The sequence below is a fragment of the Pan paniscus genome, chromosome 11, assembly GCF_029289425.2.
Source record: "Pan paniscus chromosome 11, NHGRI_mPanPan1-v2.0_pri, whole genome shotgun sequence".
NCBI lineage: Eukaryota > Metazoa > Chordata > Mammalia > Primates > Hominidae > Pan > Pan paniscus.
This window is the reverse complement of record NC_073260.2, coordinates 26,379,388-26,401,224: the sequence shown is the minus strand read 5'-3', so window position 1 is coordinate 26,401,224 and position 21,837 is coordinate 26,379,388. Positions and strand designations below refer to the sequence as shown.

At 39.0% G+C, this 21,837-nt stretch overlaps 2 protein-coding genes across 5 annotated transcripts in view; both read right to left on the bottom strand.

Annotated features, from left to right (window-relative positions):
- ZNF883 (zinc finger protein 883) overlaps positions 1-13,309 on the bottom strand; it is a 91,458-nt gene extending 78,149 nt beyond the window's left edge. Inside the window, exon 1 of one of the 2 annotated variants that reach the window (XM_055117235.3) lies at positions 13,182-13,309. The gene's annotated coding sequence lies outside the window, so the exon portion shown is untranslated. The remainder of the gene's footprint in view (positions 1-13,181) is intronic. The other variant, XM_063593934.1, reaches the window with a different exon arrangement.
- On the bottom strand, positions 5,613-20,762 carry ZFP37 (ZFP37 zinc finger protein). 3 transcript variants are annotated; one of them, XM_008963236.4, is made up of 4 exons: positions 20,391-20,762; positions 13,611-13,692; positions 13,182-13,316; positions 5,613-8,068 (listed from the first exon to the last, which is right to left on the bottom strand). In XM_008963236.4, the coding sequence occupies exons 1-4, from the start codon at positions 20,520-20,522 to the stop codon at positions 6,525-6,527; spliced, it is 1,893 nt and encodes a 630-aa protein (XP_008961484.2). In that variant the 5' UTR covers positions 20,523-20,762; the 3' UTR covers positions 5,613-6,524. The 3 variants fall into 3 exon arrangements, with proteins under 3 accessions (XP_008961484.2, XP_008961483.2, XP_008961482.2); XM_008963235.4 differs by having other exon boundaries at positions 13,611-13,695; positions 20,391-20,733; XM_008963234.4 differs by having other exon boundaries at positions 13,611-13,737; positions 20,391-20,612.
- Positions 20,763-21,837: the final 1,075 nt, after the last annotated feature.

The following is a 21,837-nucleotide window of genomic DNA, read 5'->3' as shown; positions in this document are numbered from 1 at the left end:
TGTATTGCATTTAATACCTTACATTCCATATAAGATAATAAGTTTTGTTATAAATAATCTGAAATATTTTAAAGAATTTAAAAACAAAAACCAGTCTTTTATATTTATCAACATATTTACCTTTTCTGATACTCATCATTGCTTTCTGAGGTTCCATCTACTATGATTTCCTTTCAACTTGAAGAACCGTAGAGTTCTCTGGGTATACATAGTTTGTTTTCTTTTATCTGAAAAATGTGATTATTTCACAGTCATTCATGAATAATACTTTTTGCTGGATATAAATTTTGAGGGTGAAGGTTTTTAAATTCAGTTTTGTTTCTTTCCTATAAGAAGGATACAGATACACTGTCTTCTGGCCCTTGTAGTCTTTGATGGTAAGTCACCAGTCGTTTTTATTGTGTTTTGAAATACATTTAATGTGTAATTTTTCTCTGTCCTTGATGATTTTCTTTGGGTATTTTGTTGGTTTCTTTTAAGACAGGGCCCCACTCTGTCATCTAGGTTGGAGTGCAGTGGTGTGATTTTGACTCACTGCACCCCCTGCCTCCCAGGCTCAAGTGATCCTCCCACATCAGCATCCCAAGTAGCTGGAACCACAGGTGTGCACCACCATGCCTGGTTAATTTTTTTGTATTTTTGGTAGAGATGGGGTTTCACCATGTTGCCCAGGCTGGTCTTGAACTCGTGAGCTCAAGTGATCCACCCATCTTGGTCTCCCAAAATGCTGGGATTTCAGGTGTGCGCCACTGTACCCAGCCCAAGGATTTTCTTTTTATCTTTGTGTTTCAGAAGATTGACTAGGATGTGCCTTACGGGGTTTTTTTTTTTTTTTCACATTTATCCTGATTGGAATTCACTGAGATTCTCAAATCTGTACATTTATATTATTCACCAAATTTGGGGAAATTTCAACCACTATATCGTAAAATATTTTGTGTGTCCCATTCTCTCCTCATGGGATTTCAACTACACTTATCTAAGACATTTTGTTATTGTCCCAAAGGTCACTGAGGTTCTGTTCATTTCTTCTTATTTTTTTTTACTCATTTGTTTGGGTAATTTCTACTGATCTATTTCAAGTTAACTGGCTCCCCTGTCATTTTTATTCTGCAGGCAAATTTATTCAGTGATTTTTTAATTTCAGTGTATTTACAGTTGTAGAATTTTCATTTGTATTTCTTTGTAGTTTCTATTTGTTTCACTAAGTTTTTTAAAAACTACATTCCTTGTGAGAATTTTTTTAAATTTATTAAGCATAGTTAAAATATCTACCTTAACGTTCTCATATGCTCATTCCATCACCTGGGTTGATTGTCTATTTTCTTGAAATGGTGGGTCATATGTTCTTAATTCTTTGAATGTCAGGCAATTTTTTAAAGTTGTGTCCTACATAACATGAATGGCTAAGATGTGGAGACTCTGGACTCTATTTTGCTCCTCTGCAGAGTGCTAATGTTTTTGCTTCATTAAATAATGAACTTAGTTAAACTCAAACTTCAAATGCTGTCTCTAGGCCAGCAGCACAAATGAAAGCTCAGTTCTTTTGTCCTTAGCGTATCCTATGCACGCATAGTTCAGGTGTCATCCAGAGACTTGGGCAGCTTATGCACAGAAGTTGGGATGTCCACTCTTTGAGTTCCTCTTTTCTGATATTCTTCCCTCACTTTCCAGTGACTGTGGTTACCCTGAACTTTGTCCTATGGTTTTTCATGTCAAAAATATTTTTTCTATCAAATTATCCCCGTTACACTAAATTCAGCCTATCTTCAAGCAAACAGCCTTAAAAATGTGATCTAACCCCCTTCCATTCCTTTCTTCCAAGATTCAACTCTTTCACATAATATGCCTGCTTTTTGTTCATTCTTCAGTACCACTGGATCATTGGGCTGTGTGTGTGTGTGTGTGTGTGTGTGTGTGTGTGTGTGTGTGTGTGTGTGTTTTGTCCAGAGTTTATAATTATCTGTGGGAGGGCCATGCCCAGTAGGAATCCACTTGGCCATATCAGAAATATTATTACTAAAAAAAAATTGATTCATGAAAATATAAAAATTGTTTAGAAAAACACAAAACTTACTCTTAAACCCACGATCCCAGAAGAACCACTATCCACATAATGATAATATGCATTTTTCATCATATGTATTTGTGTGTATAAACAATATCTATATTTAAATTAAAATCCTAATCTGCATATAGTTTTGTAACCTGTTTTTTATTTAGTATTTTAGATGCTACAGGTTGGTTTGTACAACATCCATTTTTCAATGCCCATGTCTCTTTACTTCCTTTACTATGAAGGTTAACAAATTAAAGATTTGGCCAAATGTGGTGGCTCACACTTTTAATCACAGCACTTTGGGAGGCCAAGGTGGGCAGATCACTTGAGCCCAGAAGTTTGAGACCAGCCTGAGTAACATGCAAAACTCTGTTTCCACCAAAAAAAAAAAAAAAAAAATTAGCTTGGTGGCATGCACCTGTAGTCCCAGCTACTAGGAAGGCTAAGGTGGGAGGAGCGCTTAAGCCTGGGAGGTAGAGATTGTAATGAGCCAAGATTGCACTACTGCACACTCCAGTCTGGGTGACAGAGACCTTGTCTCAAAACAAAATAAAACAAAAAAGGAAAGATTCAATTTCCTCAAGCCACCTGAAACTAGGTGCGGTCATGTGACTCATTTCTGGTCAAAAGATGTGAGCACATTCTTCTAGAAGGGGGACTTTGTGGAAACTTTAAATTTTCTTCAATATTGGATTACTCACTTGATGCCTGGAGATGCATCACTCAAACACATTCCTGAGAGTAAAAGTAATAATAAAGAATTATTTGTATCTTCTTAAATATAGTTTGAAATTGTGGTTTTTAATGTCCTTATTACTCAATTTTTGAAGGTATCATGCTTTATTTAATCAATTAACTAGCAATGTATATGCTATTTCTCTCTGTTCTGCAATAAATATTATAGTACGCCTTGATTGTGCAACATAGAATAGATTCCTCGATGGACTGCCAACCATCATAAGGCTTTGATGTATACTGTCAGATTTACATTTTGGTAGGTTGTACAAACTTACACAACTACCAAAAGCAGTGTGTGACAGATTGTTTTCTACCTCTCACAAATGTAATTTTTTTTTTAAATCTTGATTTAAAAAAATGTTTCCACTTTTTTTCCTCTTCTTTATGTCAGAGGAGTTTAGCATCTTTCTCTTCCCACACCCTCAGATTCTAAAAGATATATCCCTGGAATGCTCTTCCGTCATATATATATACACGGGTTGCTCTTTTACCCTCTCTGGGTCTTTGCTTGTCACCGTCTAAGTAAGCTTACTGCCTGCTTCCCATCACTATATTTAAAATTACATTCCCCAACACTTCCCTCCCCTTCCTTGGTTTGCTTTTTGCCATCCAGTGATCTGTTATACTTTATATTGTAGTTGTTTATTTATTACCTATGTCCTCCTCTAGAATTAAGGTCTATGAGAACAGGGTTTTGTTTTGTTTGTTTGCTTTCTTTTTGTTTTGTAGACTGCTGTATCTCAGGCACTTAGATGATCATATCACTTGAATAAATAAATGTTTCAAAACTGTTAATAATAATTTACTTTTATGCCCCTTCATTTTCTTAAAGAGGATCTCAAAAACAGTTTAAAAATAATTTTTTAAACTTACTTACACCATGATTTAGATTAGTGGTTCTCAAAGGGTGGTCCCCAGACCAGCAGCACAGGAATCCACTGGAAACTTATTAAAATGCAAATTCTCAAGGCCCACCCACAGGGTTTCTGATCCAATATGTCTGTGACGAGGCCCAAGAATTTGCATTCTAAAGTCTGTGTTTTAACAAATCATTCAGGCAATTTTTATGCACACTAAAGTTTACGTATCATTGATTCAGACTTACCACTGTGTGTCTGTTTTCCTATACTAACCTCCAACTGTATTTAGACATCCTTTCCTCATTCATCAATGCTAACTTTTAATTCATTTTATTACTGCACAAAGTGGCTTTCAGCATTCATTTATATCATTCAGGCATACCTATAATTCTCACTGTCTCAGATGTGGCAATACTATGGGTTCCCCAAGACATGTGGAAATTCAACATAGCCATAACCTGCAACTGTTTCATCCATCTAAAAAGTGCAGGCTTTCTACAGCTCTAGACAGTGATGACTCATTCTGTGCATAGTGCTATATTTCCAATTGTTAAGAAATTACTGGTAGAAATGGCTTTCATATTGCATTTTCTTCCCATGTGATAAATAAGTTACTTGGAAATGAGGGGATATATTCATGAGTTGAGCTTTCAACCCGTGCATGTGTATGCATGTGTGCACATGCACATACACGAACACATATTCGATTCTCAATATATTATATTAACACATTATAATTCTCTGAAATGAGGTCAGGAAGGAAGGAGCTTGAATGATAAATATTTGTAAAGATGGCATTTAAGCACATATTTCTTTGGGGCCCATTATTATGCTAAATTACTGTCTAGGTGAAATATTTACTCAACAGGATTGAACATGACTAGACAAGTCCCGATTACTGCTCATATGTTAGTTCTGAGGAATAAATGAAATAATGTAGGGATTGTGCTTTAAAAAATATAAAAGATAACATGCCAAATTATAATATTTTATATTATGTAAATTAATATTGTATTAAAATAAAGGTATGATGTTTTTGAAAACCATTTCTGTACTTATGTCTCTGCTTTTAGTGTAACAACTTAGATTTCAAAATAGTTCAGAAGTTTTGTGCATTTTTTGTATTTCTTTTTTTCTGAGACAGAGCCTCACTCTGCTTCCCAGGCTGGAGTGCACTGTAACCTCCATCTCCTGGGTGCAAGCAACTCTCTTGCCTCAGCCTCCTGAGTGGCTGGGATTACAGGGATTACAGCATGCCCAGATAATTTTTTGTATTTTTAGTAGAGATGGGGTTTCATTGTGTTGGCTAGTCTGGTCTCAAACTCCTGGCCTCAAGTGATCCACCCACCTTGGCCTCCCACAGTGCTGGAGATTACAGGCATCCACCATGCCCAGCCAGAAGTATTTTTAATCTATGGCTCAAGAGTAAAAAAAATCCAGGTGTGCAATGGCAAATAGGTCTCCTGTGACAGTCCAAGTTGATGCATAGTACCTTCTGGAATGCACGCTGCACAATGATTCTGAGGCCAACTCTGGGTTCACTCAGAAAGAGTACAGTGATCCAGTAAATAATGCCCAATATTGAGCGAGAACAGGGAGGGGTGACATTTGTTTCATTCGAATTCCCTGATTGAGGTGTTTGTGTGTTAGTTCTTTGAATATGAGATAAAACGGGGTGATTATCCATAAAATCACTTTCATTCACCTGCAATCACAATTCATCATCACCTGCAATCACAATTCAACATCAAAAAATGGCAAATGTAGAAACAGTGCTGTTATAATTCACTATGTTAATGAAAGAACTTGTGTGTGATAGAAAAAGTCTTTATGAATTCAACATCAAGTTTCATACTATATACTTTAGATTCATCATCATTCATGAATAAGCATACAAAGATTTTAACTCTGTCAAACAACATTGTAGAGGGGCTCAGTGACAACCTTAAATAATGTTGATTTATGCATATTAAAATATTTTAATTATAAAAATAATACATGTGCATGATTTAAAAATCCAAATATACAAGGAAGTCTTGCTCCTATCCTAGACCCCAGTCCTATACTCCTCTGCCCAATGGCAACCACCATGAAGTTTATTCTGTATTTTTTCAAAGTCTATTCACATACAGATACATGTATATATGCATACAAAGATACATACACATACAGAGATAAGAGACAGAGGTTAAACAAACATACCCTTTTGTACACAAAGGGGAACATACTATATACATGGTTCAGCAACCTACTTTTTCACACTTCACAATATATCTTGAATATCGCTCCCTACCAGCACATTTGTATCCTCAGCTGCTTTATTTTCTCTCATTTTCCTGTTAACATTTTTTACATATATAACAACCCTTTTAAAAAGATTTCTGCTGATGCAGACGCCAACACAGACATTAAGAAAGAGCTGGGTGAAAATGTCAAAGAGGCTTATACAGATGGCCACACTCATTTACATAAGGCAATAAACAGATATGCAAATTCAACTCTAATATATGGTGCTTAAGTACAAAACAAGAAGAAACACAGGAACTGTCAGCATATATAACTTGTTTCTCCATTGCTTTGAATATTCAAATTATTCACAATTTTTAAAGCTTTCAATTTCAATCTGAACATGTAGATCATTTATAATAATTGAGTACTGTTAAAACAATATTTTTATAAAAGGTTTTGTATCAAGTTTAAACCCTTGTTTCCATCCACTGATTCTATATGAAGATCCATTTTCAAAGTTTCTCATGTACAACAAGGTGTGACATCTTGCTAAAGGCTTTCTAACACTCTTTAAATTCAGCATATTTCCAAGGTTCAACAAAACCTTAAATTTAGTTAACAAATTTCCCACATTAACTTCACTCATGAGATTTCTCTTCTGAATGAGTTTTCACATGTTTGGTTAGGGATGCATTTTGTTTGAAAGTTTTCCCACATTCATTACATTCATAGGGTTTTTCTCCAGTGTGGGATCGCTGATGTATAACAAGCTGTGATTTTGCATTAAAGGCTTTTTCACATTCGTTACATTCATAAGGTTTCTCCCCAGTATGAGTTCTCTGATGTACAATGAGGTGAGACTTTTGGCTAAAGGCTTTCCCACATTCATTACACTCATACGGTTTCTCTCCAGTATGAACTCTCTGATGTTGAGTAAGGCCTTCAATTTGTTTAAAGCCTTTCCCACACTGATTACATTCAAAGGGACTTTCACCTGTATGAGTTCTCATATGGTAAGTAAGAGATGAGCTATGTCCAAAGGCTTTTCCACACTCATTACATTTATAAGGTTTCTCCTTAGTATGAGTTCTTTGATGTATAATGAGGTGTGACTTCTTGCTGAAAGCTTTCCCACATTCATTACATTCAAAGGGTTTCTCACCTGTATGAATTCTCATGTGTTTAGTAAGGGATGAGCTATACTTAAAGGCTTTTCCACATTCATTGCATTCATATGGTATTTCACCTGTATGTGTTCTCACATGTTCGGTAAGAGATGAGTTATACCTAAAAGACTTCCCACATTCCTTACATTCATATGGCTTCTCACCTGTGTGAGATCTCACATGTTGAATAAGGTTTGAGCTGTGTCTGAAGGTTTTCCCACATTCAGCACATTCATAGGGCTTTTCTCCAGTATGAATTCTTAGATGGTCAGTGAGTGCATGTTTATGACCATGGACTTTGCCACACTGAATACATTCATATGGTTTTTCTCCGGTGTGAGTTCTCTGATGTACAACAAGGTGTGACTTTTGGCTAAAGGCTATCCCACATTCATTACATTCATATGGTTTCTCCCCAGTATGAACTCTCTGATGGTCAATGAGTCCTTGTTTATGGCTGAGAACCTTTCCACATTGATTACATTCATAGGGTTTCACACAAGCTTGAGGTTTTTCATGCTTAGTAGATGAGCTAAGGCTGGGTGATTTCTCATGTTTCTCTCCAGTTTGAATTTTGTCCTGTTTAATATGGGATGAACTATGACAGCATAATTTGTCATGTTTTTTGCCAGTTTTGTTACACTTATCAGATGAGCTATGGTTGGATAATTTCTCATGTTTCTTTCCAGTTTGCTTTTTGCCTTTCCTTGTATCAGATAAGCTATGGTTGAATGACTTCTTGTGTTCTTTAGCTGCATCAGATTTCCTTTTTACACAGTTTCTTGAGTGATCAGGTAAATCTAAATTCTGTTTCAAAATTTTTCCACGTGACTCAAATTTAAGAAGCCTTTTCTTTGAAGGAACATGTTTTGTATGCAAATTATTTTTTTTCCCCAGTGAACCACAGTCACTGCCATTCTTCTTAGCTTGAGTTTTCTTCTTGACTGCAACTTCCCTGAGGAGTTTGTTTTGAGATTTCTGGATATTTTCAAGCTGGTCATCATCTTTCTGGACTTCTAAAATGGAATTCAGTGAGATATTCTTGTGAATCTTTGTACTCTTATATTTTGGAATAAAACTGGTAAAGAAATGACCTGTTGTAGGGTTAAATTTTTATTCAAGCCTGGTATACCAATGTGAATGAAACAACTAGGGTGAATGGACTTGAGGGGGAAAATGTTGTAGTAAAAAGAGGTGGGAAAAGTGACAATAGTGATTTTTTAAAGTTTTTGCTGCTTAAAAATATGAGTGAGCAACCTGGGATAGAAGACGAAATAAACACAGGGAGAAGTGAACAGGGAATAGATGGAGTTAAAAGAGCTTATGATTGTAGCTGATACTTTTTGAGGTTTCTTATAAGCCCAAGCTGCCCAGTTCTGATCACTCCCAAGCTGGCCATAATATATTGCTCCTGCAGCCTATACTATATTACCCCAATTCTCCATGGGCACAGTTGGAGACAAATCTGACTCAAACCAAGATGTCCAACAACATTCTTTCTTCTAACAAATTTGACTCCAGTTAGTCTCCACTTGGTACTTAAATTTAGAAATTATATAAAGCAGGTACTAGTAAGCCATATTTTCTCTACGTAAACAGAAAGCTCGTCAAGTCAAAGTATGAACCATCCACACGCCGAGAAGCAGAGACATAAGAACTGCATCTTTAAAGAGATCATTTGCACAATTTCAATTCCCAATGGCTTCCTAGTTCCTTCCTAGTTCCTATTTCTAGTCCCTGGTGAGGACTGGCTGAACTATCTTGCCCTTAGCTTGTAAGGGATATACCCAGGTCCTTATCACAAATTCCTGTATTTACTGAAGCTAGCTAACATAAACTTTTGTTATTATATCCAAAAGAGCCAGAAAAGAAAAATAAAGTGAGTCCACCAAGAAGTACTGATGAGCTGATAAGTGGCTGAGAGAATAAATAGGAAAGGTTATCCACTTTATACTACTCATGGTGAATTTTTCTTGTAGTGCTTAGATCTTTTCCTGCTGACATATCTTTTCCTTTCTATTGCTACCGTTGAAATGACCCCTAAAATGATATTCTTGTACTTTAAAAATCCCTAGTTTCTTAAATTACCTGATGCTTTCATCAAATGATAAAATTCATAGTAATTAGCTTAGCAAACAAACTTTACTCAATCTGATTTGTAGTGTACATCCAACCTTGTTTTGTTTTCCAATAGTTTGCTATGGAATATATATTTGTTCTTTTCAGGTCATTCTAATTGTCAGTTATAAATTTTAAGTTTATTCCCAGCTCTAAGTGGTTGCTCATATTCTTTCTGCCATACATTATACACTTACACATTTTGAGATGTCTTCTTAATCCCTGCTTCCCTTCTCTGAGACCATTACCCACACTGAAAGCTGTGGGCCACTATGTTTGTATTACATAATCCAATTATGGCTAAAAACAATTGATTGGACCGTGGTAAACACCAGGTAGTCCAATAATATTCTTTTGCCTAAGAACCTGAAATTGAAATTTATAGACTTCTGTTAGCTAGCTATGGATACTACATGTATAAAAACCTATAATCTTAAGAGCTGGGGCCACCATTTAGGGGTGTCATTTTTCAGCTACATGCTATAGCATGGAATAGCAGAAAAAGCTTCAGAGTGAGAATTAAACAGTCTTAGAGAGAAGCAGATATAAAAATCCCCATGACTTCAGAGAGAAAGAAGCAGGAAGTGAATAGCCACCTTGATGGTAAAGAAACATTACACTGAGAAAGTGAAAACTGGACTCAAACCGAAAAGAGTTATGGTATCTGAATGGATAGAAAGGAAATATTATTACTTTTATAAAGGACATTAGAGAGATTAATTCCCATGTTGCAGAAGATCAGTTTCTGAAAAATAAAATATATATCTGTCTATATATATAGACAGATATATATCTATATATATAGACAGATATATATCTATATATATAGACAGATATATATCTATATATATAGACAGATATATATCTATATATATAGACAGATATATATCTATATATATACAGGCAGATATATATCTATATATATATTAGGGAGTCTAGAGAAGTGCAGTTGCTGGCTGCTTTTTCATTTAGGAAATTTTAAGTGATGCAGAGAGTATAACAAACTTTTAGGTACCATGACAAGGCTGTGTCTTTCAATGCCCAAGGATGATGGAAAACATTGAGGAAAAATTTCCTTCTGGAAAGAAAGGAATCAAAACTGAAAACTTTCCCCTTGACATGTAATATTATAAGAACCTTTACAATGATGAATTTGGCTGGTCCCAACTGATATCTGCCGGCAGGAAAAGACATAAGATACTACAAGAAAATATCACCATGAAGGAAAGGAGGAGAATTTGAACAAGTAAATTGGTATAGTAATATGGCAATACCAGAGAAGAGTTGGGTCTGGAAGAGCAATTGACTATGGCTGGAAGTTTTTCCTGAATTTGAGACAGTAACTAAAACATAAATGCTAAGCTAAAACAACTGTAACTTCAGAAACAAATATGGAGCTCACTTGGCCCAGCAAATTATTGGAGAGAATAGAACAGTCCTTCTTTGAAGAGCCTCCTAAGTAGTATATAAGAACCTGAACCGGCCAGGCGCAGTGGCTTAAGCCTGTAATCCCAGCACTTTGGGAGGCCGAAGCGGGTGGATCACAAGGTCAGGAATCGAGACCATCCTAGCTAACACGGTGAAACCCCGTCTCTACCAAAAACACAAAAAAATTAGCTGGGCGTGGTGGTGGGCACCTGTAGTCCCAGCTACTTGGGAGGCTGAGGCAGAAGAATGGTGTGAACTCGGGAGGAGGAGCTTGCAGTGAGCCGAGATTGAGCCACTGCACTCCATCCTGGGATACAGAGCCAGACTCCGTCTAAAAAAAAAAAGAGAACCTGAACCAAGAAGAGAGTCATTGTAGCAATGATAAAGATGTATTAAATGACTCAGGATTGTTTTTTAGCTGTAATTTAAAATGTCAACAAGAAAAGTAAGGATAGCCAAAACTGGAGCCATTAATGGATGAATCAGAAACTCCATTGAGTCTCTTCATTTGTCATTTGAAAGACTGGTTCCTCTGGTCTCAGGGAATTCATATAGTCTTGGACAATTCGGGGTCAAAAGAAACTTAAAAGACATAGCAGATATTCTGCTATTAATAATTTGGGGACTATGGTAACATAAATAATAACTGAATATTTTAATGTTTGGTGGTAACATGTAAGATCAATTAAAGCTGGGCATAGTGGCTCACACCTGTAATCCCAACACTGGGAAGCTGAGGAGGGAGAACTGCTTGAGACCAGCAGTTCAAGACCAGCCTGGGCAACACAGCAAGACCCTGTCTCTATGAAAAAAAAGAGAAAAAATTAGGGGAAAAAAATGGATTTAGCAAATTTACCTAAGAATTGGAAAAATTAAGTATGAGATAATATGAACCTGATTTGTGTGATGACACTGAAAATTGAGAAAAAGAACCAGAAACTGAAGACAGGATAGTAACTCTATGGGAGACAGTCCTATAATCAGAGCACACCCTGATAAAAACAGGGAAGATGAAAAGAACCTCTAATTTAGAGAGAAAGACAAAGCTTTCCATTTCTGATATCCTAAGAATAAGCTGTTGTGTAAGTAGGTCAAATATGAGTATAAGACAAAGGAATTGGAGATGCCCATTTGGAAGTCACGAGTGTAGAATAAATAGCTTTTATTTGCACAATGAATAATCAATACAATTTTAAAGAAGAACAGACGGTAGAAGACAAAACCTTAGGGACACCTCAGCAAAATGAGAAGGAAGAGAAGCTAGTAAGTAAATGATAAAGAAGCACTTAGAAGATAAGATCTGATTCAAGTTGTACAATTCAAACTGGGTAAGTGAGAACTTCAAGCTAACAAAAATGATTAAAGTATGCACTGAAAAGTAAGCAGTGGTGATCTTAAAGTCAGAAATTTAGATAGAGGCATGAATTCTGTGGGATTTGACTGCAGGAGTTAAGGAGAAAATGGAAATGATGATGTGCTATAGATCATGGGTCTAGAGAATTTCCTAGTGAAAGGAGAGAAGCGGAAATAACTCAGGGCAGGAGCATCATGCCAAGAGATTTGGAAAGAGGACAGATCTAAGAATGTCCAAATACATAGGAGAAAATTTGATACCGTAGGGTCTCGGAGTATGGGTGGAGAAAAGGAGAAAAGCTGAGGATATTAGGAAAAGGGAGGATGCTTTTTTAAAAAAGCACTGATTTATATAAGGTAAGCAGGAGTGAGATCGAGAATAGCTAAGAGGGTCACTGCTCCTTCTGAAGACCGAGCAATTGAGCACAGGAATAAGGATATGTGGCTCTATGGAAGGGTCAGTTAGGCATCTGAGGGGCTGGTACCAAGTTTCAGAGCCTTGATTTTCACCTTTTATCCTACCACAACCTGAGTGGTGTGACAGATAGTATTATTGCTTCCTGTGGCAAGATTATACCTCCCAGCCCCTTCCAAATGCATAGCCTTTTGAATTATAGCACACTTCCCAGTGGAAGGATTATACGTTCCTACCATGTTGAACTCAGGAGTGGCCAGATGGCCTGCTTTGACCAATAAAATATGAGCTGAAAGGGATATCTACAACTTCCAAGCAGTGACTAAGAGGTACCATGTGGTTCCACTCACCCTGTTTTTTTTTTGCCTCTGCCGTGAGACCAGAATTTGCTAAATGGGGAATGCTCTTTCAGCGTAGGTCCCCAAATAAAGATAATATGGAATAGGGCTGTGGCTTGAGCAAGCAATCAATTTTTCTTATTGTAAGTAACTAAGATTTCAGGGGGCTCATTCCTTCATGGAGCAAAACTGAGTGGAAATTGACTGATACAGGTGATATAACCAAACTCCCATAGTTAACACTAGCTCACTACTATAGCGAACCTCACAAAGAACCTCTCATGTGAACAAGTTCATAAAAGGAAGAGATATTAGAATCTCTCAGGTTACAGAATCTTTGTAGTTTGAAATATTCTTTCCTCAGGAAATCCTGATTTTTTCTACTGCTATTTTCTAGTTAAGAAAGAAAGGTCTAGGATCTTTAAGAAGAATTTCAGAATAAATTATTTGCTGAAAAATTTCAAAGTTACAACTTACTTCCATCAGTTTCTTTTTGCTTGGATCTTGCTATTTTACTTGGACAACCTTGACTGGGTCTTTTCCCCTTCCCCAACCATGGTGCTTCTCCTTTTTCCAACTTGGAGATCATGTCTGGTTTGGGAGCTTGACACCCTGCTCATGAGAAATAGCAGAAACTGAGTGTTAGAACAACCATCCCAGAAATGAAGCCCCAGCATTTGTACTTCAGGGCCTAAAGAATACATGGCTTCTGGAGTTTCACAGTATGAATGCCAGGTCAGCTAAATAGACCTTCCATTTTGGAGGCAGGGGCACAAATATCCTGCCTAGTACCCAAAAAAGAAGAAAGCCCTTTGACCCACAAAAATGAAGGCCAAACTTATCAAGGACTCCAGAGAGAAGGTATCACAGTGGACACATTTTGAATTACAAAGGAATTGTTCTTACCCATTGAGGCTTGGTTGCTGTAGTTCTCCAGCATCACATCATTATACAGGTTCCTCGGAGCAGGATCCAGTTGCTTCCATTCCTTCTGGGTAAAGGCCATAGTCACATGTTTGAATGTTACTGATACCTGTGATAGCATATTCCTGTTCATGCTAATGTTATCCACATTTGGTGAGCGATTTGGACAAGATAATAATTTGTTCTTACCTTGACTACTCACTGTTGATCATGATATTATAAAGGATACCTATTCTCTACTCAATTTTTCATTATTTTGAGAAACAAAAACCATATTAAGAAATGTCCCTACTGAGCTAGGCACAGTGGCTCATGCCTATAATCCCAGCACTTTTGGAGGCTAAAGCAGGAGGATTGCTTGAGCTCAGGAGTTTGAGACCAGCCTGGGCAACATGGCAAAACTCCATCTCTACAAGAAAATACAAAACTTAGCTGGGCATGGTGGTGCATGCCTGTAGTCCCAGCTACTCAGGAGGCTGAAGCAGGAGGATCACCTGAGCCCAGGAGGTCAAGGCTACAGGGAGCTGAGATCACACCACTGCACTCCAGCCTGGCTGAGAGAGTGAGACCCTGTCTCGACAAACAGAAATGTCCCTATTGTGGATTTCTTTATTCAAGAGGATAGAATCACGTGCATATCGGAGAGAAAGACAAATAGCCAAAAAAAAAAAAAAAAAAAAAAGAAAGAAAAAAGAAAAAAGGAACAGAATCAATCTTTGTCTCCTCTTCTATAACAGGGGATGCTACAAGGCTATTGAGCAGTATTTATAGTTGTGAGGTAGAAGAATTGAGACCCTTGATTTTTATAACCAGTCAAAGAAATCATTTATGGGCCAGGTGCAGTGGCTCATGCCTGTAATCCCAGCAATTTGGGAGGCCAAGGCAAGTGGATCATGTGAGGTCAGGAGTTTGAGACCAGCCTGGCCAACATGGTCTCTATTAAAAATATAAAAATGAGCCAGGCATGGTGGCAGGCACCTGTAATTCCGGCTACTTGGGAGGCAGAGGGAGGAGAACTGCTTGAACCCAGGAGGTGGAGGTTACAGTGAGCCAAGATCAAGCCATTGCTCTCCAGCCTGGGCAACAGAGACTCCATCTCAAAAAAAAAAAAAAAAAAGTCATTTATGTTTGGCAGCAAAAGTAAGATATTTTAGGCATGTAAGAATGCAGAAAGTACACTACCAATGTTCTTTAGAAATAAAGGAGAAAGTTGGGGAGAAATAGAGGAAGGGGGAAGGGGAGGAGAAAGAGGAAAAGAAGCAGAAAAAGAGAATGAATGATTTTTAAAAGAAGTAAAAATGGATCAGAATAAAGATTTCAAAATTGGGAAAGACTTAATATGCAAGACAGAGCTATGAAAAATACAACCAGTAAAATGTCTAGTTAAATCTAAGTAACTTGATAATGTGCTTGTACAACTGTTATGAAAGTATCCTTAAAATCAAGAGGTATGATATTAAAAAATAAGCAGAACCCTAACTAGGGGGGTGGGAGTAGGGAAGAAATTAAACTATGTTGAAGTCCTCTTATTAGGCAGGTGGGGGAGGATGGCACAGCTATTAGAGAATTTTGATACTAATAAATATACATTCAAACATGTTTGTCTAACATTTAAAGATAATCCCTTATCCTTACAGGCAACCAAATTTTTTTTCCTTCTTTTTTTTGCAGTGGGGTGGGGGAGCAGATAAAGTCTCACTCTATTGCCCAGGCTGAAGTGCAATAGCGTAATCATAGCTCACCGACACCTTGAATTCCTGGACTCAAGCAATTCTCCTACCACAGCCTCCCAAGTGGCTGGGACTACAGGCATGCACCACCCATGCCTGACTGATTTTAAAATTTTTTTGTAGAGACAGGTTCTCGCTATGTTGCCCAGGCTGGGCTCAAACTCCTGGGCTCAAGCAATCCTTCCACCTCAGCTTCCCAAAGTGCTGAGATTACAGATGTCAGCCACTGTGCCTGGCCAGACCACCATTCAATTACCTGCAAAAGTCATCAAATTAGCCCCACAGACCTCTAGTCACTGACTACCAATAATTTCCCATCATTGATTGTCACTGGCCTTCCAATCACTGAGCTGATACAGACAGCCTTGCCTAATTACTGGGCCTATAGTTCCAAAATGACTGGGTAAAGCAAACCTCCCAATCAGTAGCAGCAGCAGATCTCCCCAGCCACTTGCCCCCACAGACACTCCAATCACATATTCTCACAGGTTCCTCAACCAATGATACCCACAGGACACTGGTAATCTATCTCCCATTACCCCAAATCCCTCATCTTATCAATCCCCAATCACTAAACAGAATTCTCAAGCAGTGGCCTTTATAGAAACTCTAATTACTGCCAGCAAATTCCACTCCTCCCTCAACCTCTTTAGCCACTCCCTTCATTTGCATGCTTTACCTGAAATCTACCTGTCTCCTGAGGATCCTGCTTCCTTACAGGAGCCTCAGAGGAGTGGAGGCTGTCTTTCCTGCACCACCCCTCTCCCTGCCATGACCCATGTACCTCAGGGTCTAAAGATGAGGTAAATGATTACTTTCAACAATTTCTCATTCTTCCTTCAAAATTCATAGCTTATTTATAGTATCACCAGGTTTTCAGCCATTAACCCTTCTGGGTCCGGTGATTTGCTAGGAGGACTCACATGACTCAGTATATAATTGTACTCATAGCTATTATTTATTGTAGCAAAAGTGTACAAAGTCAGTTAATCAGCATGAGGTAAAGTCCAGAGGACACCAGGCACCAGCATCCATGAGTCCTCTCCCAGTGAAGTCATATAAACCATGCTTAATTCCTCTGGAAATGAGTTATAATAACATGTATGAAATGTTGTCTATTAGGGAAGCTCATTAGAGACCAGTACTGCCTAAGGGTTTCACTGGGGGCTGGTCAGGTAGGCACTCTCTGCCTGCATGTACAAAAATTCCAGACTCCCAGAAGAAAGTAGGTGTTCAGCATAAACCACACTGTGTATTCTTTAAGCACTCGGAACTACTCTTAATCATTTCCGGGAATGGTGGGATCCTTCCTGAAATCTAATTTCCCAGATGCCAGCAAAAAGCAGACCTTGCAGCAGGCCTGTCTAAGGATAGCAGTTTTTCACTTCTATGTTAACTCTGTTCTGCAGTCATCCCACCCCATTCACTGAAAACTTTAGCACCAGCTACATTCCTGCCATAATGCTGCACTACCTCCGTATCAACGTGGAAGAGCCATTCAACACCCTTGCCTCTCTTTTTCATGAGGTCAGCAACCTCTTCTTCCACTCAAATTCAGCCACCTATTCATCAATCATCTGCACTTACACCTTGCCATCACTATACCACCTGCAAAAATCTCTAAGACATTCCACCCTCTGACCATCATTTCCTATCCTGCTACTTTTTCTAGTACTTTCACTCCAATAATTCTCCAAACTCATTGAGCCCTCTGATCCTAACCACTTTTTCACAATCTTCCACCTTTACCTAGCCTTTCTTTCTTGTTCAGATTCCTTGTTCTAGCACCATACACAATCAATTGAAAACTATAAAGTTTTAACTTCCTTGCTCCTCTTCTTCTCCACTGTACTCACCTGTCAAAGCCTCAACCTTGGTTAAATCCAACTCTCCTCTTAATCTCTGCCTGAAACCTTGCAACTGAACATTGCAAGAGAAAAATCAAACTGCTGAGTGTACTAACTTCAAATTTATAACACATTTGCCAAATGGACACCTAATCCTGTCAGTAGTCCTACTACCTAACCCTAGAAAATACACCTTTCCTTTTTCCTAGATGATTATTTTGAACATTCTCCTTTTTAACTCTGAAAACTCCAACATCTACTCCTTTCCCACTCTTGGCTGATGAATTTGCTTTAGCTTTCAAGAGAAAATAAATCCAAATGGACAAGAATTACCCTGTCTTGTTACCACCAATTCCACCAACCTGTTTCCAAACTCATATACAATATACCTTCTCTTCTGTTAAAATGGAAAGTCTTCCTTCTCTCACCTAAGGCCAGTTTCTCCATTTGTGCTCTCAATCCCATCCCCAACTGCCTTCCCAAAGACTTCACTCCTGCAAGTACCTCTTTCTCTTTTGTAACATCTGTGTCTCCCTTTTATTTGGATCATTCCCATTGACACAGAGTTGTCTTAATATCATTCATCTAAAGAAAACCCCCTCTTGATTTCATATCCTATACAACGTCCATTTCTCTGCTTCCTTTACCAGCAGAACTCCTCAGAACTGTTGCCTATACTTGCTGTTTCCACTTCATTACCTCTCATTCTTTCAACTCACTCTAACAGGATATTATCCCCTTAACTCCAATAAAAGAGTTCTAATCAATCAAAATAACCATTGAGCTACATACTGACAAAATCAAATGATCTCTAGTCCTGCTTTTAGGACTCAAAAGCATATATGACAATTGATTACTTCTATTGTCTTGAAAGGCTTTCTTCTCTATGCTACTTTGACACCCACTTGCGCAGTTTTCCTCTTACTTCAATGGGCACCCCTTATTCTCTCTGTTGTTTTTTGTCTGCTACCAGACTTTTAAATGTCAGAGTGTCCCAGCCCTCTGTCCCTGGCTCTCTTCTCTTCCCTATCTGTCTTCTCTTCCTAGGTGACCCGAGCCAATCTTAAGGCTTTAAATACCATCTTTATTGTGATGCATTTCAAAAATGGTTCCCTAGCTCACCCCTTTCCTAAGTTCCAGATTCATATATATAGTGGCTACCCAATATCTCTAGGTAGATGTGCAATGAGCATTTTGACACGGCCAAAATAGAGCCACTGACATCACCCCAGATCCCATTTCCATCCACCAAATCTAGTCTTTTCCACCATAACCCTTTCCATTCAGAAAACAGAATCACCATCCATCCGGTTCTTCAGGTTAAAAGTCTAGATGTAAATCTCGATTCTTCTCTTCCCTCATACTCCATATATCAATACATTAGTAAGTTCTATTGCTTATCTCCAGATGTATTCTGAATTTGATTTCATTTTGCTGCTATAACTCTATTCTAAATCACCATAATCTCTTGTCTTTGACTATTGCAAAAAGTTCCTAACTGACCTCCCTATATCTACCTACTCTTGCCCCTCTGCAGTCCATCTTCCATGAGGTAGCCATGGTGATCTTTTCAAGGTGTCAATCAGAACAGATCATTCCCCTGCTTAAACTCAATGGCTTCTCACTGCATCTAGAATAAAATCCAAATCCTTACACTAGCCAATAAAATCCTACATTATCTGATACCTTCCTACCACTATGATTCACAGCTTTCTACTTTCTCTCTGACTGTGCTCCAACAGCACTAATCTTCCTTCTCTTTTTTAAGCACACCAAGTTTACTCCTACCTCAGGTCCTTTGCAGTTGATGTTTTTTTCTTCCTGAAACACTCTTTCTTCAGATCTCTGCATGGCTGCCTCCTTGTGATGATTTATGCCTCAACCCAACTGTCATTTGCTAAGGAAAGCTTTCCATGACTAACCTGGCTAAAGTCATGCACTCCCTACCCTCAATCACTCTGTACCACATCATCCTCTTTTACTTACTTCAGCACTTATTAGTGTCTGGAATAATTTTATTTGTTTATATTTTATGATATCTTTCATATTTCTAGAATGTAAGTCATTGAGGGAGGGATTCTGGTTTTGTTTCCTGGTGTGTCTCCAGCATTTAAAACATTCCCTGGTTTTGAGGACAAAGCAGGGACTGCAAAACAACAACAAACAAATAAAATAAAAAATACCCCCTGGCATAAAATAAATGCTCATCTTACAGACTGTTCCTACTGTTCCTGCAAGTTTTCAATCACTGACACCCAAATACTCCCCAATCACTAACCTTCACAAACTTCTCCCAATTATGGATCTCTGCAAGTTCCCAACTATCACTCTCCACAGAACAATCATTAACCTCCACAGACCTCCAATCACTGACCACCAAAGAACCCTCAATCATTAAATGCAGCAATCCCCTCAAACTCCTGACCCCCTTAGACTTCTAGTCACAGAATCATAGAGGATCTTCCATCATTAATTCCTACCAATCACCTCATTACTCAAAGCACAGTTATTACTGCTAGACACCACCTAATTATTGACCTGCATACATCCCCAATTACCTTTTCTCCCCAGATGACATACAAATCATCTACCATCCCCAGAGACACCTCAACATTGACTCCCCAAACTCCAACAGTCATATTCCCCCCTCACTGGCCCCCCGATTCCTCCATTACCCACTGACCCTCAAAGATACTGCTAATCAAACTTCCACAGACATCACCGTCACTGACTCCCAAGCCCCAATCTCTGATGCTCCCAGATGCTCCCAATCACTGAATTTCCCAAATCCTAACACTGACTCTCTTTGATAACCCAGGCTCTAACCACCACAGGCACCCATAATCGCTGGCTCCCATAGACATCCCAAACCGCCAACCCCCACGGTCCTTCCCTATCTCTGACACATCACAAAGCCTCCATTTCTGATCTCCTTCCAAACTCTGACACTCAGTGACTGCCACAGACGCCTCCCCATCAGTCTCTGCAGATCCCTCCTAATACTGATATCCTGAAGCCAAATCATTAACCCCACAGATAACTCAGAACACCGACCTCCCAAAAGACCATCTAGCATCGATTCCACCAATTCCCAAATCACCTATCGTCACAGACTACTCCAATCACTGCCCCGCAAGTACACCATCCCTGACCGCCAAAACACCCTGTCTCATCACAGCTCTCACCGCGGCGCTGGCCTCGGGCTCGGACACAGCCATCTCCAGTGGTCGCCCGGCCTCTTTGGTCGTTCCCGCACTTCTCCTCCGGTCCACGGTCTCTGGCTTTGTCAGAATCTGGTCGCCGCTGGAGACCGACATGGCGGCTACCCGGAGGGCAGCCTTAGCGGGTCCGGCAGCTGCGATGGCGGCGCCCTTCGGTAATAGAGCACGGGCGCGGCCATCTTGGCAAAGACCCAACCGTACAGCGGAAGTGCGGGGACTTCTGGGACAATTAGATCGGGAGGTGGAAGCTGGCGAGGGCGTTACTTGCAGGATGCACGAGTGATGCGATCAGAGCCAGCCGGAACCCAGTTCCGTTACGCACTACAGGACTGACCTGGGCCTGACAACCCACTGCCGGCGTTCGGATCGCATCACTGCCGGAAGATATTTTACAGAATTTGGAATTGCTTTTCCGAATACATGTCAGTGCGGCCAGCGGCTAGAAGTCCGGGAATCACAATGCTTAGTGCGGACTTTAGAAAGGTGGGATGCGAGAAATTGGAAGCAGAACGGAGAAAAGCCTGGTCGAACAAATAACATTATTTTATAGGGAGAGGACGTTAATCTTTGAGATATACGATAAATCTTTTTATATATAGTATAAGAACAATAAGAAAAACTGAAACAGAAAGTTAAGTAAACACACCACTCCTCCGTGAGAGCCCAGGTTTGGTGAAGATATTTCACCAGAATAATCAAGCACTTGGAGAAATAATTCCTTAATGCGCCATTTCATGCATTAATTGCATTCACTGAATATGTGCAGGTTAGGTGCTGCGCTATGCAAGGTACTGGAAAAAGAGTGGAGAGGGGTAGGGATGATGTAAGTCCAGAGTCCAAAGGCCAGAAAACCAGGGGCTCCAATGTCAAAGGGCAGAAGATGAATGTCCCAGCTCAAGAAAAAAGAAAATGTGGGAGGGAAGTGGGGATACTTAACGGGTTTTTTTAAAAAAAGAAAAGAAAGAAGGACTAAGACCTAGTATTTGATAGCACTACAGGTGTATATATCCAATAATAATTTAGTTGTACATTTCAAAATAACAAAGTATAATTGGATTGTAACACAGAAGATAAATGCTTGAGGGGATAGATACCCCATTTTCCGTGATGTGATTATTACACTGTGCATGCCTGTATCAAACTATTTCCTGTACCCCATAAATATACTCACCTACTATGTACCCACAAAAGTTAAAGATTAAAAAAAATAGAAAAGAGGATTCACCCTTCCTTTTCCTTTTTGTCCTTTCAGGCCCTCAGTGGATTAGGTGGTGGCCACCCACATTGGTGGGGGTTTCTTTATTCAGTTTGCTAATTAAAATGCTAATCTTTTCCCAGAAACACACTAACAAACCCAGAAACAATGTTTCACCAGTTTTCTGGGCATCCTTTAGCCCAGTCAAGTTGACAG

Coding starts and splice junctions, on each gene's coding strand:
- ZFP37 (XM_008963234.4), bottom strand. CDS start 20,522: ATGTCGGTCTCCAGCGGCGACCAGATTCTGACAAAGCCAGAGACCGTG. Junction 13,317..13,610: donor CAGCAACCAAGCCTCAATGG/GTAAGAACAATT, acceptor TCTCATGAGCAG/GGTGTCAAGCTCCCAAACCA. Junction 8,069..13,181: donor GCAAAAAGAAACTGATGGAA/GTAAGTTGTAAC, acceptor ATTCCATTTTAG/AAGTCCAGAAAGATGATGAC.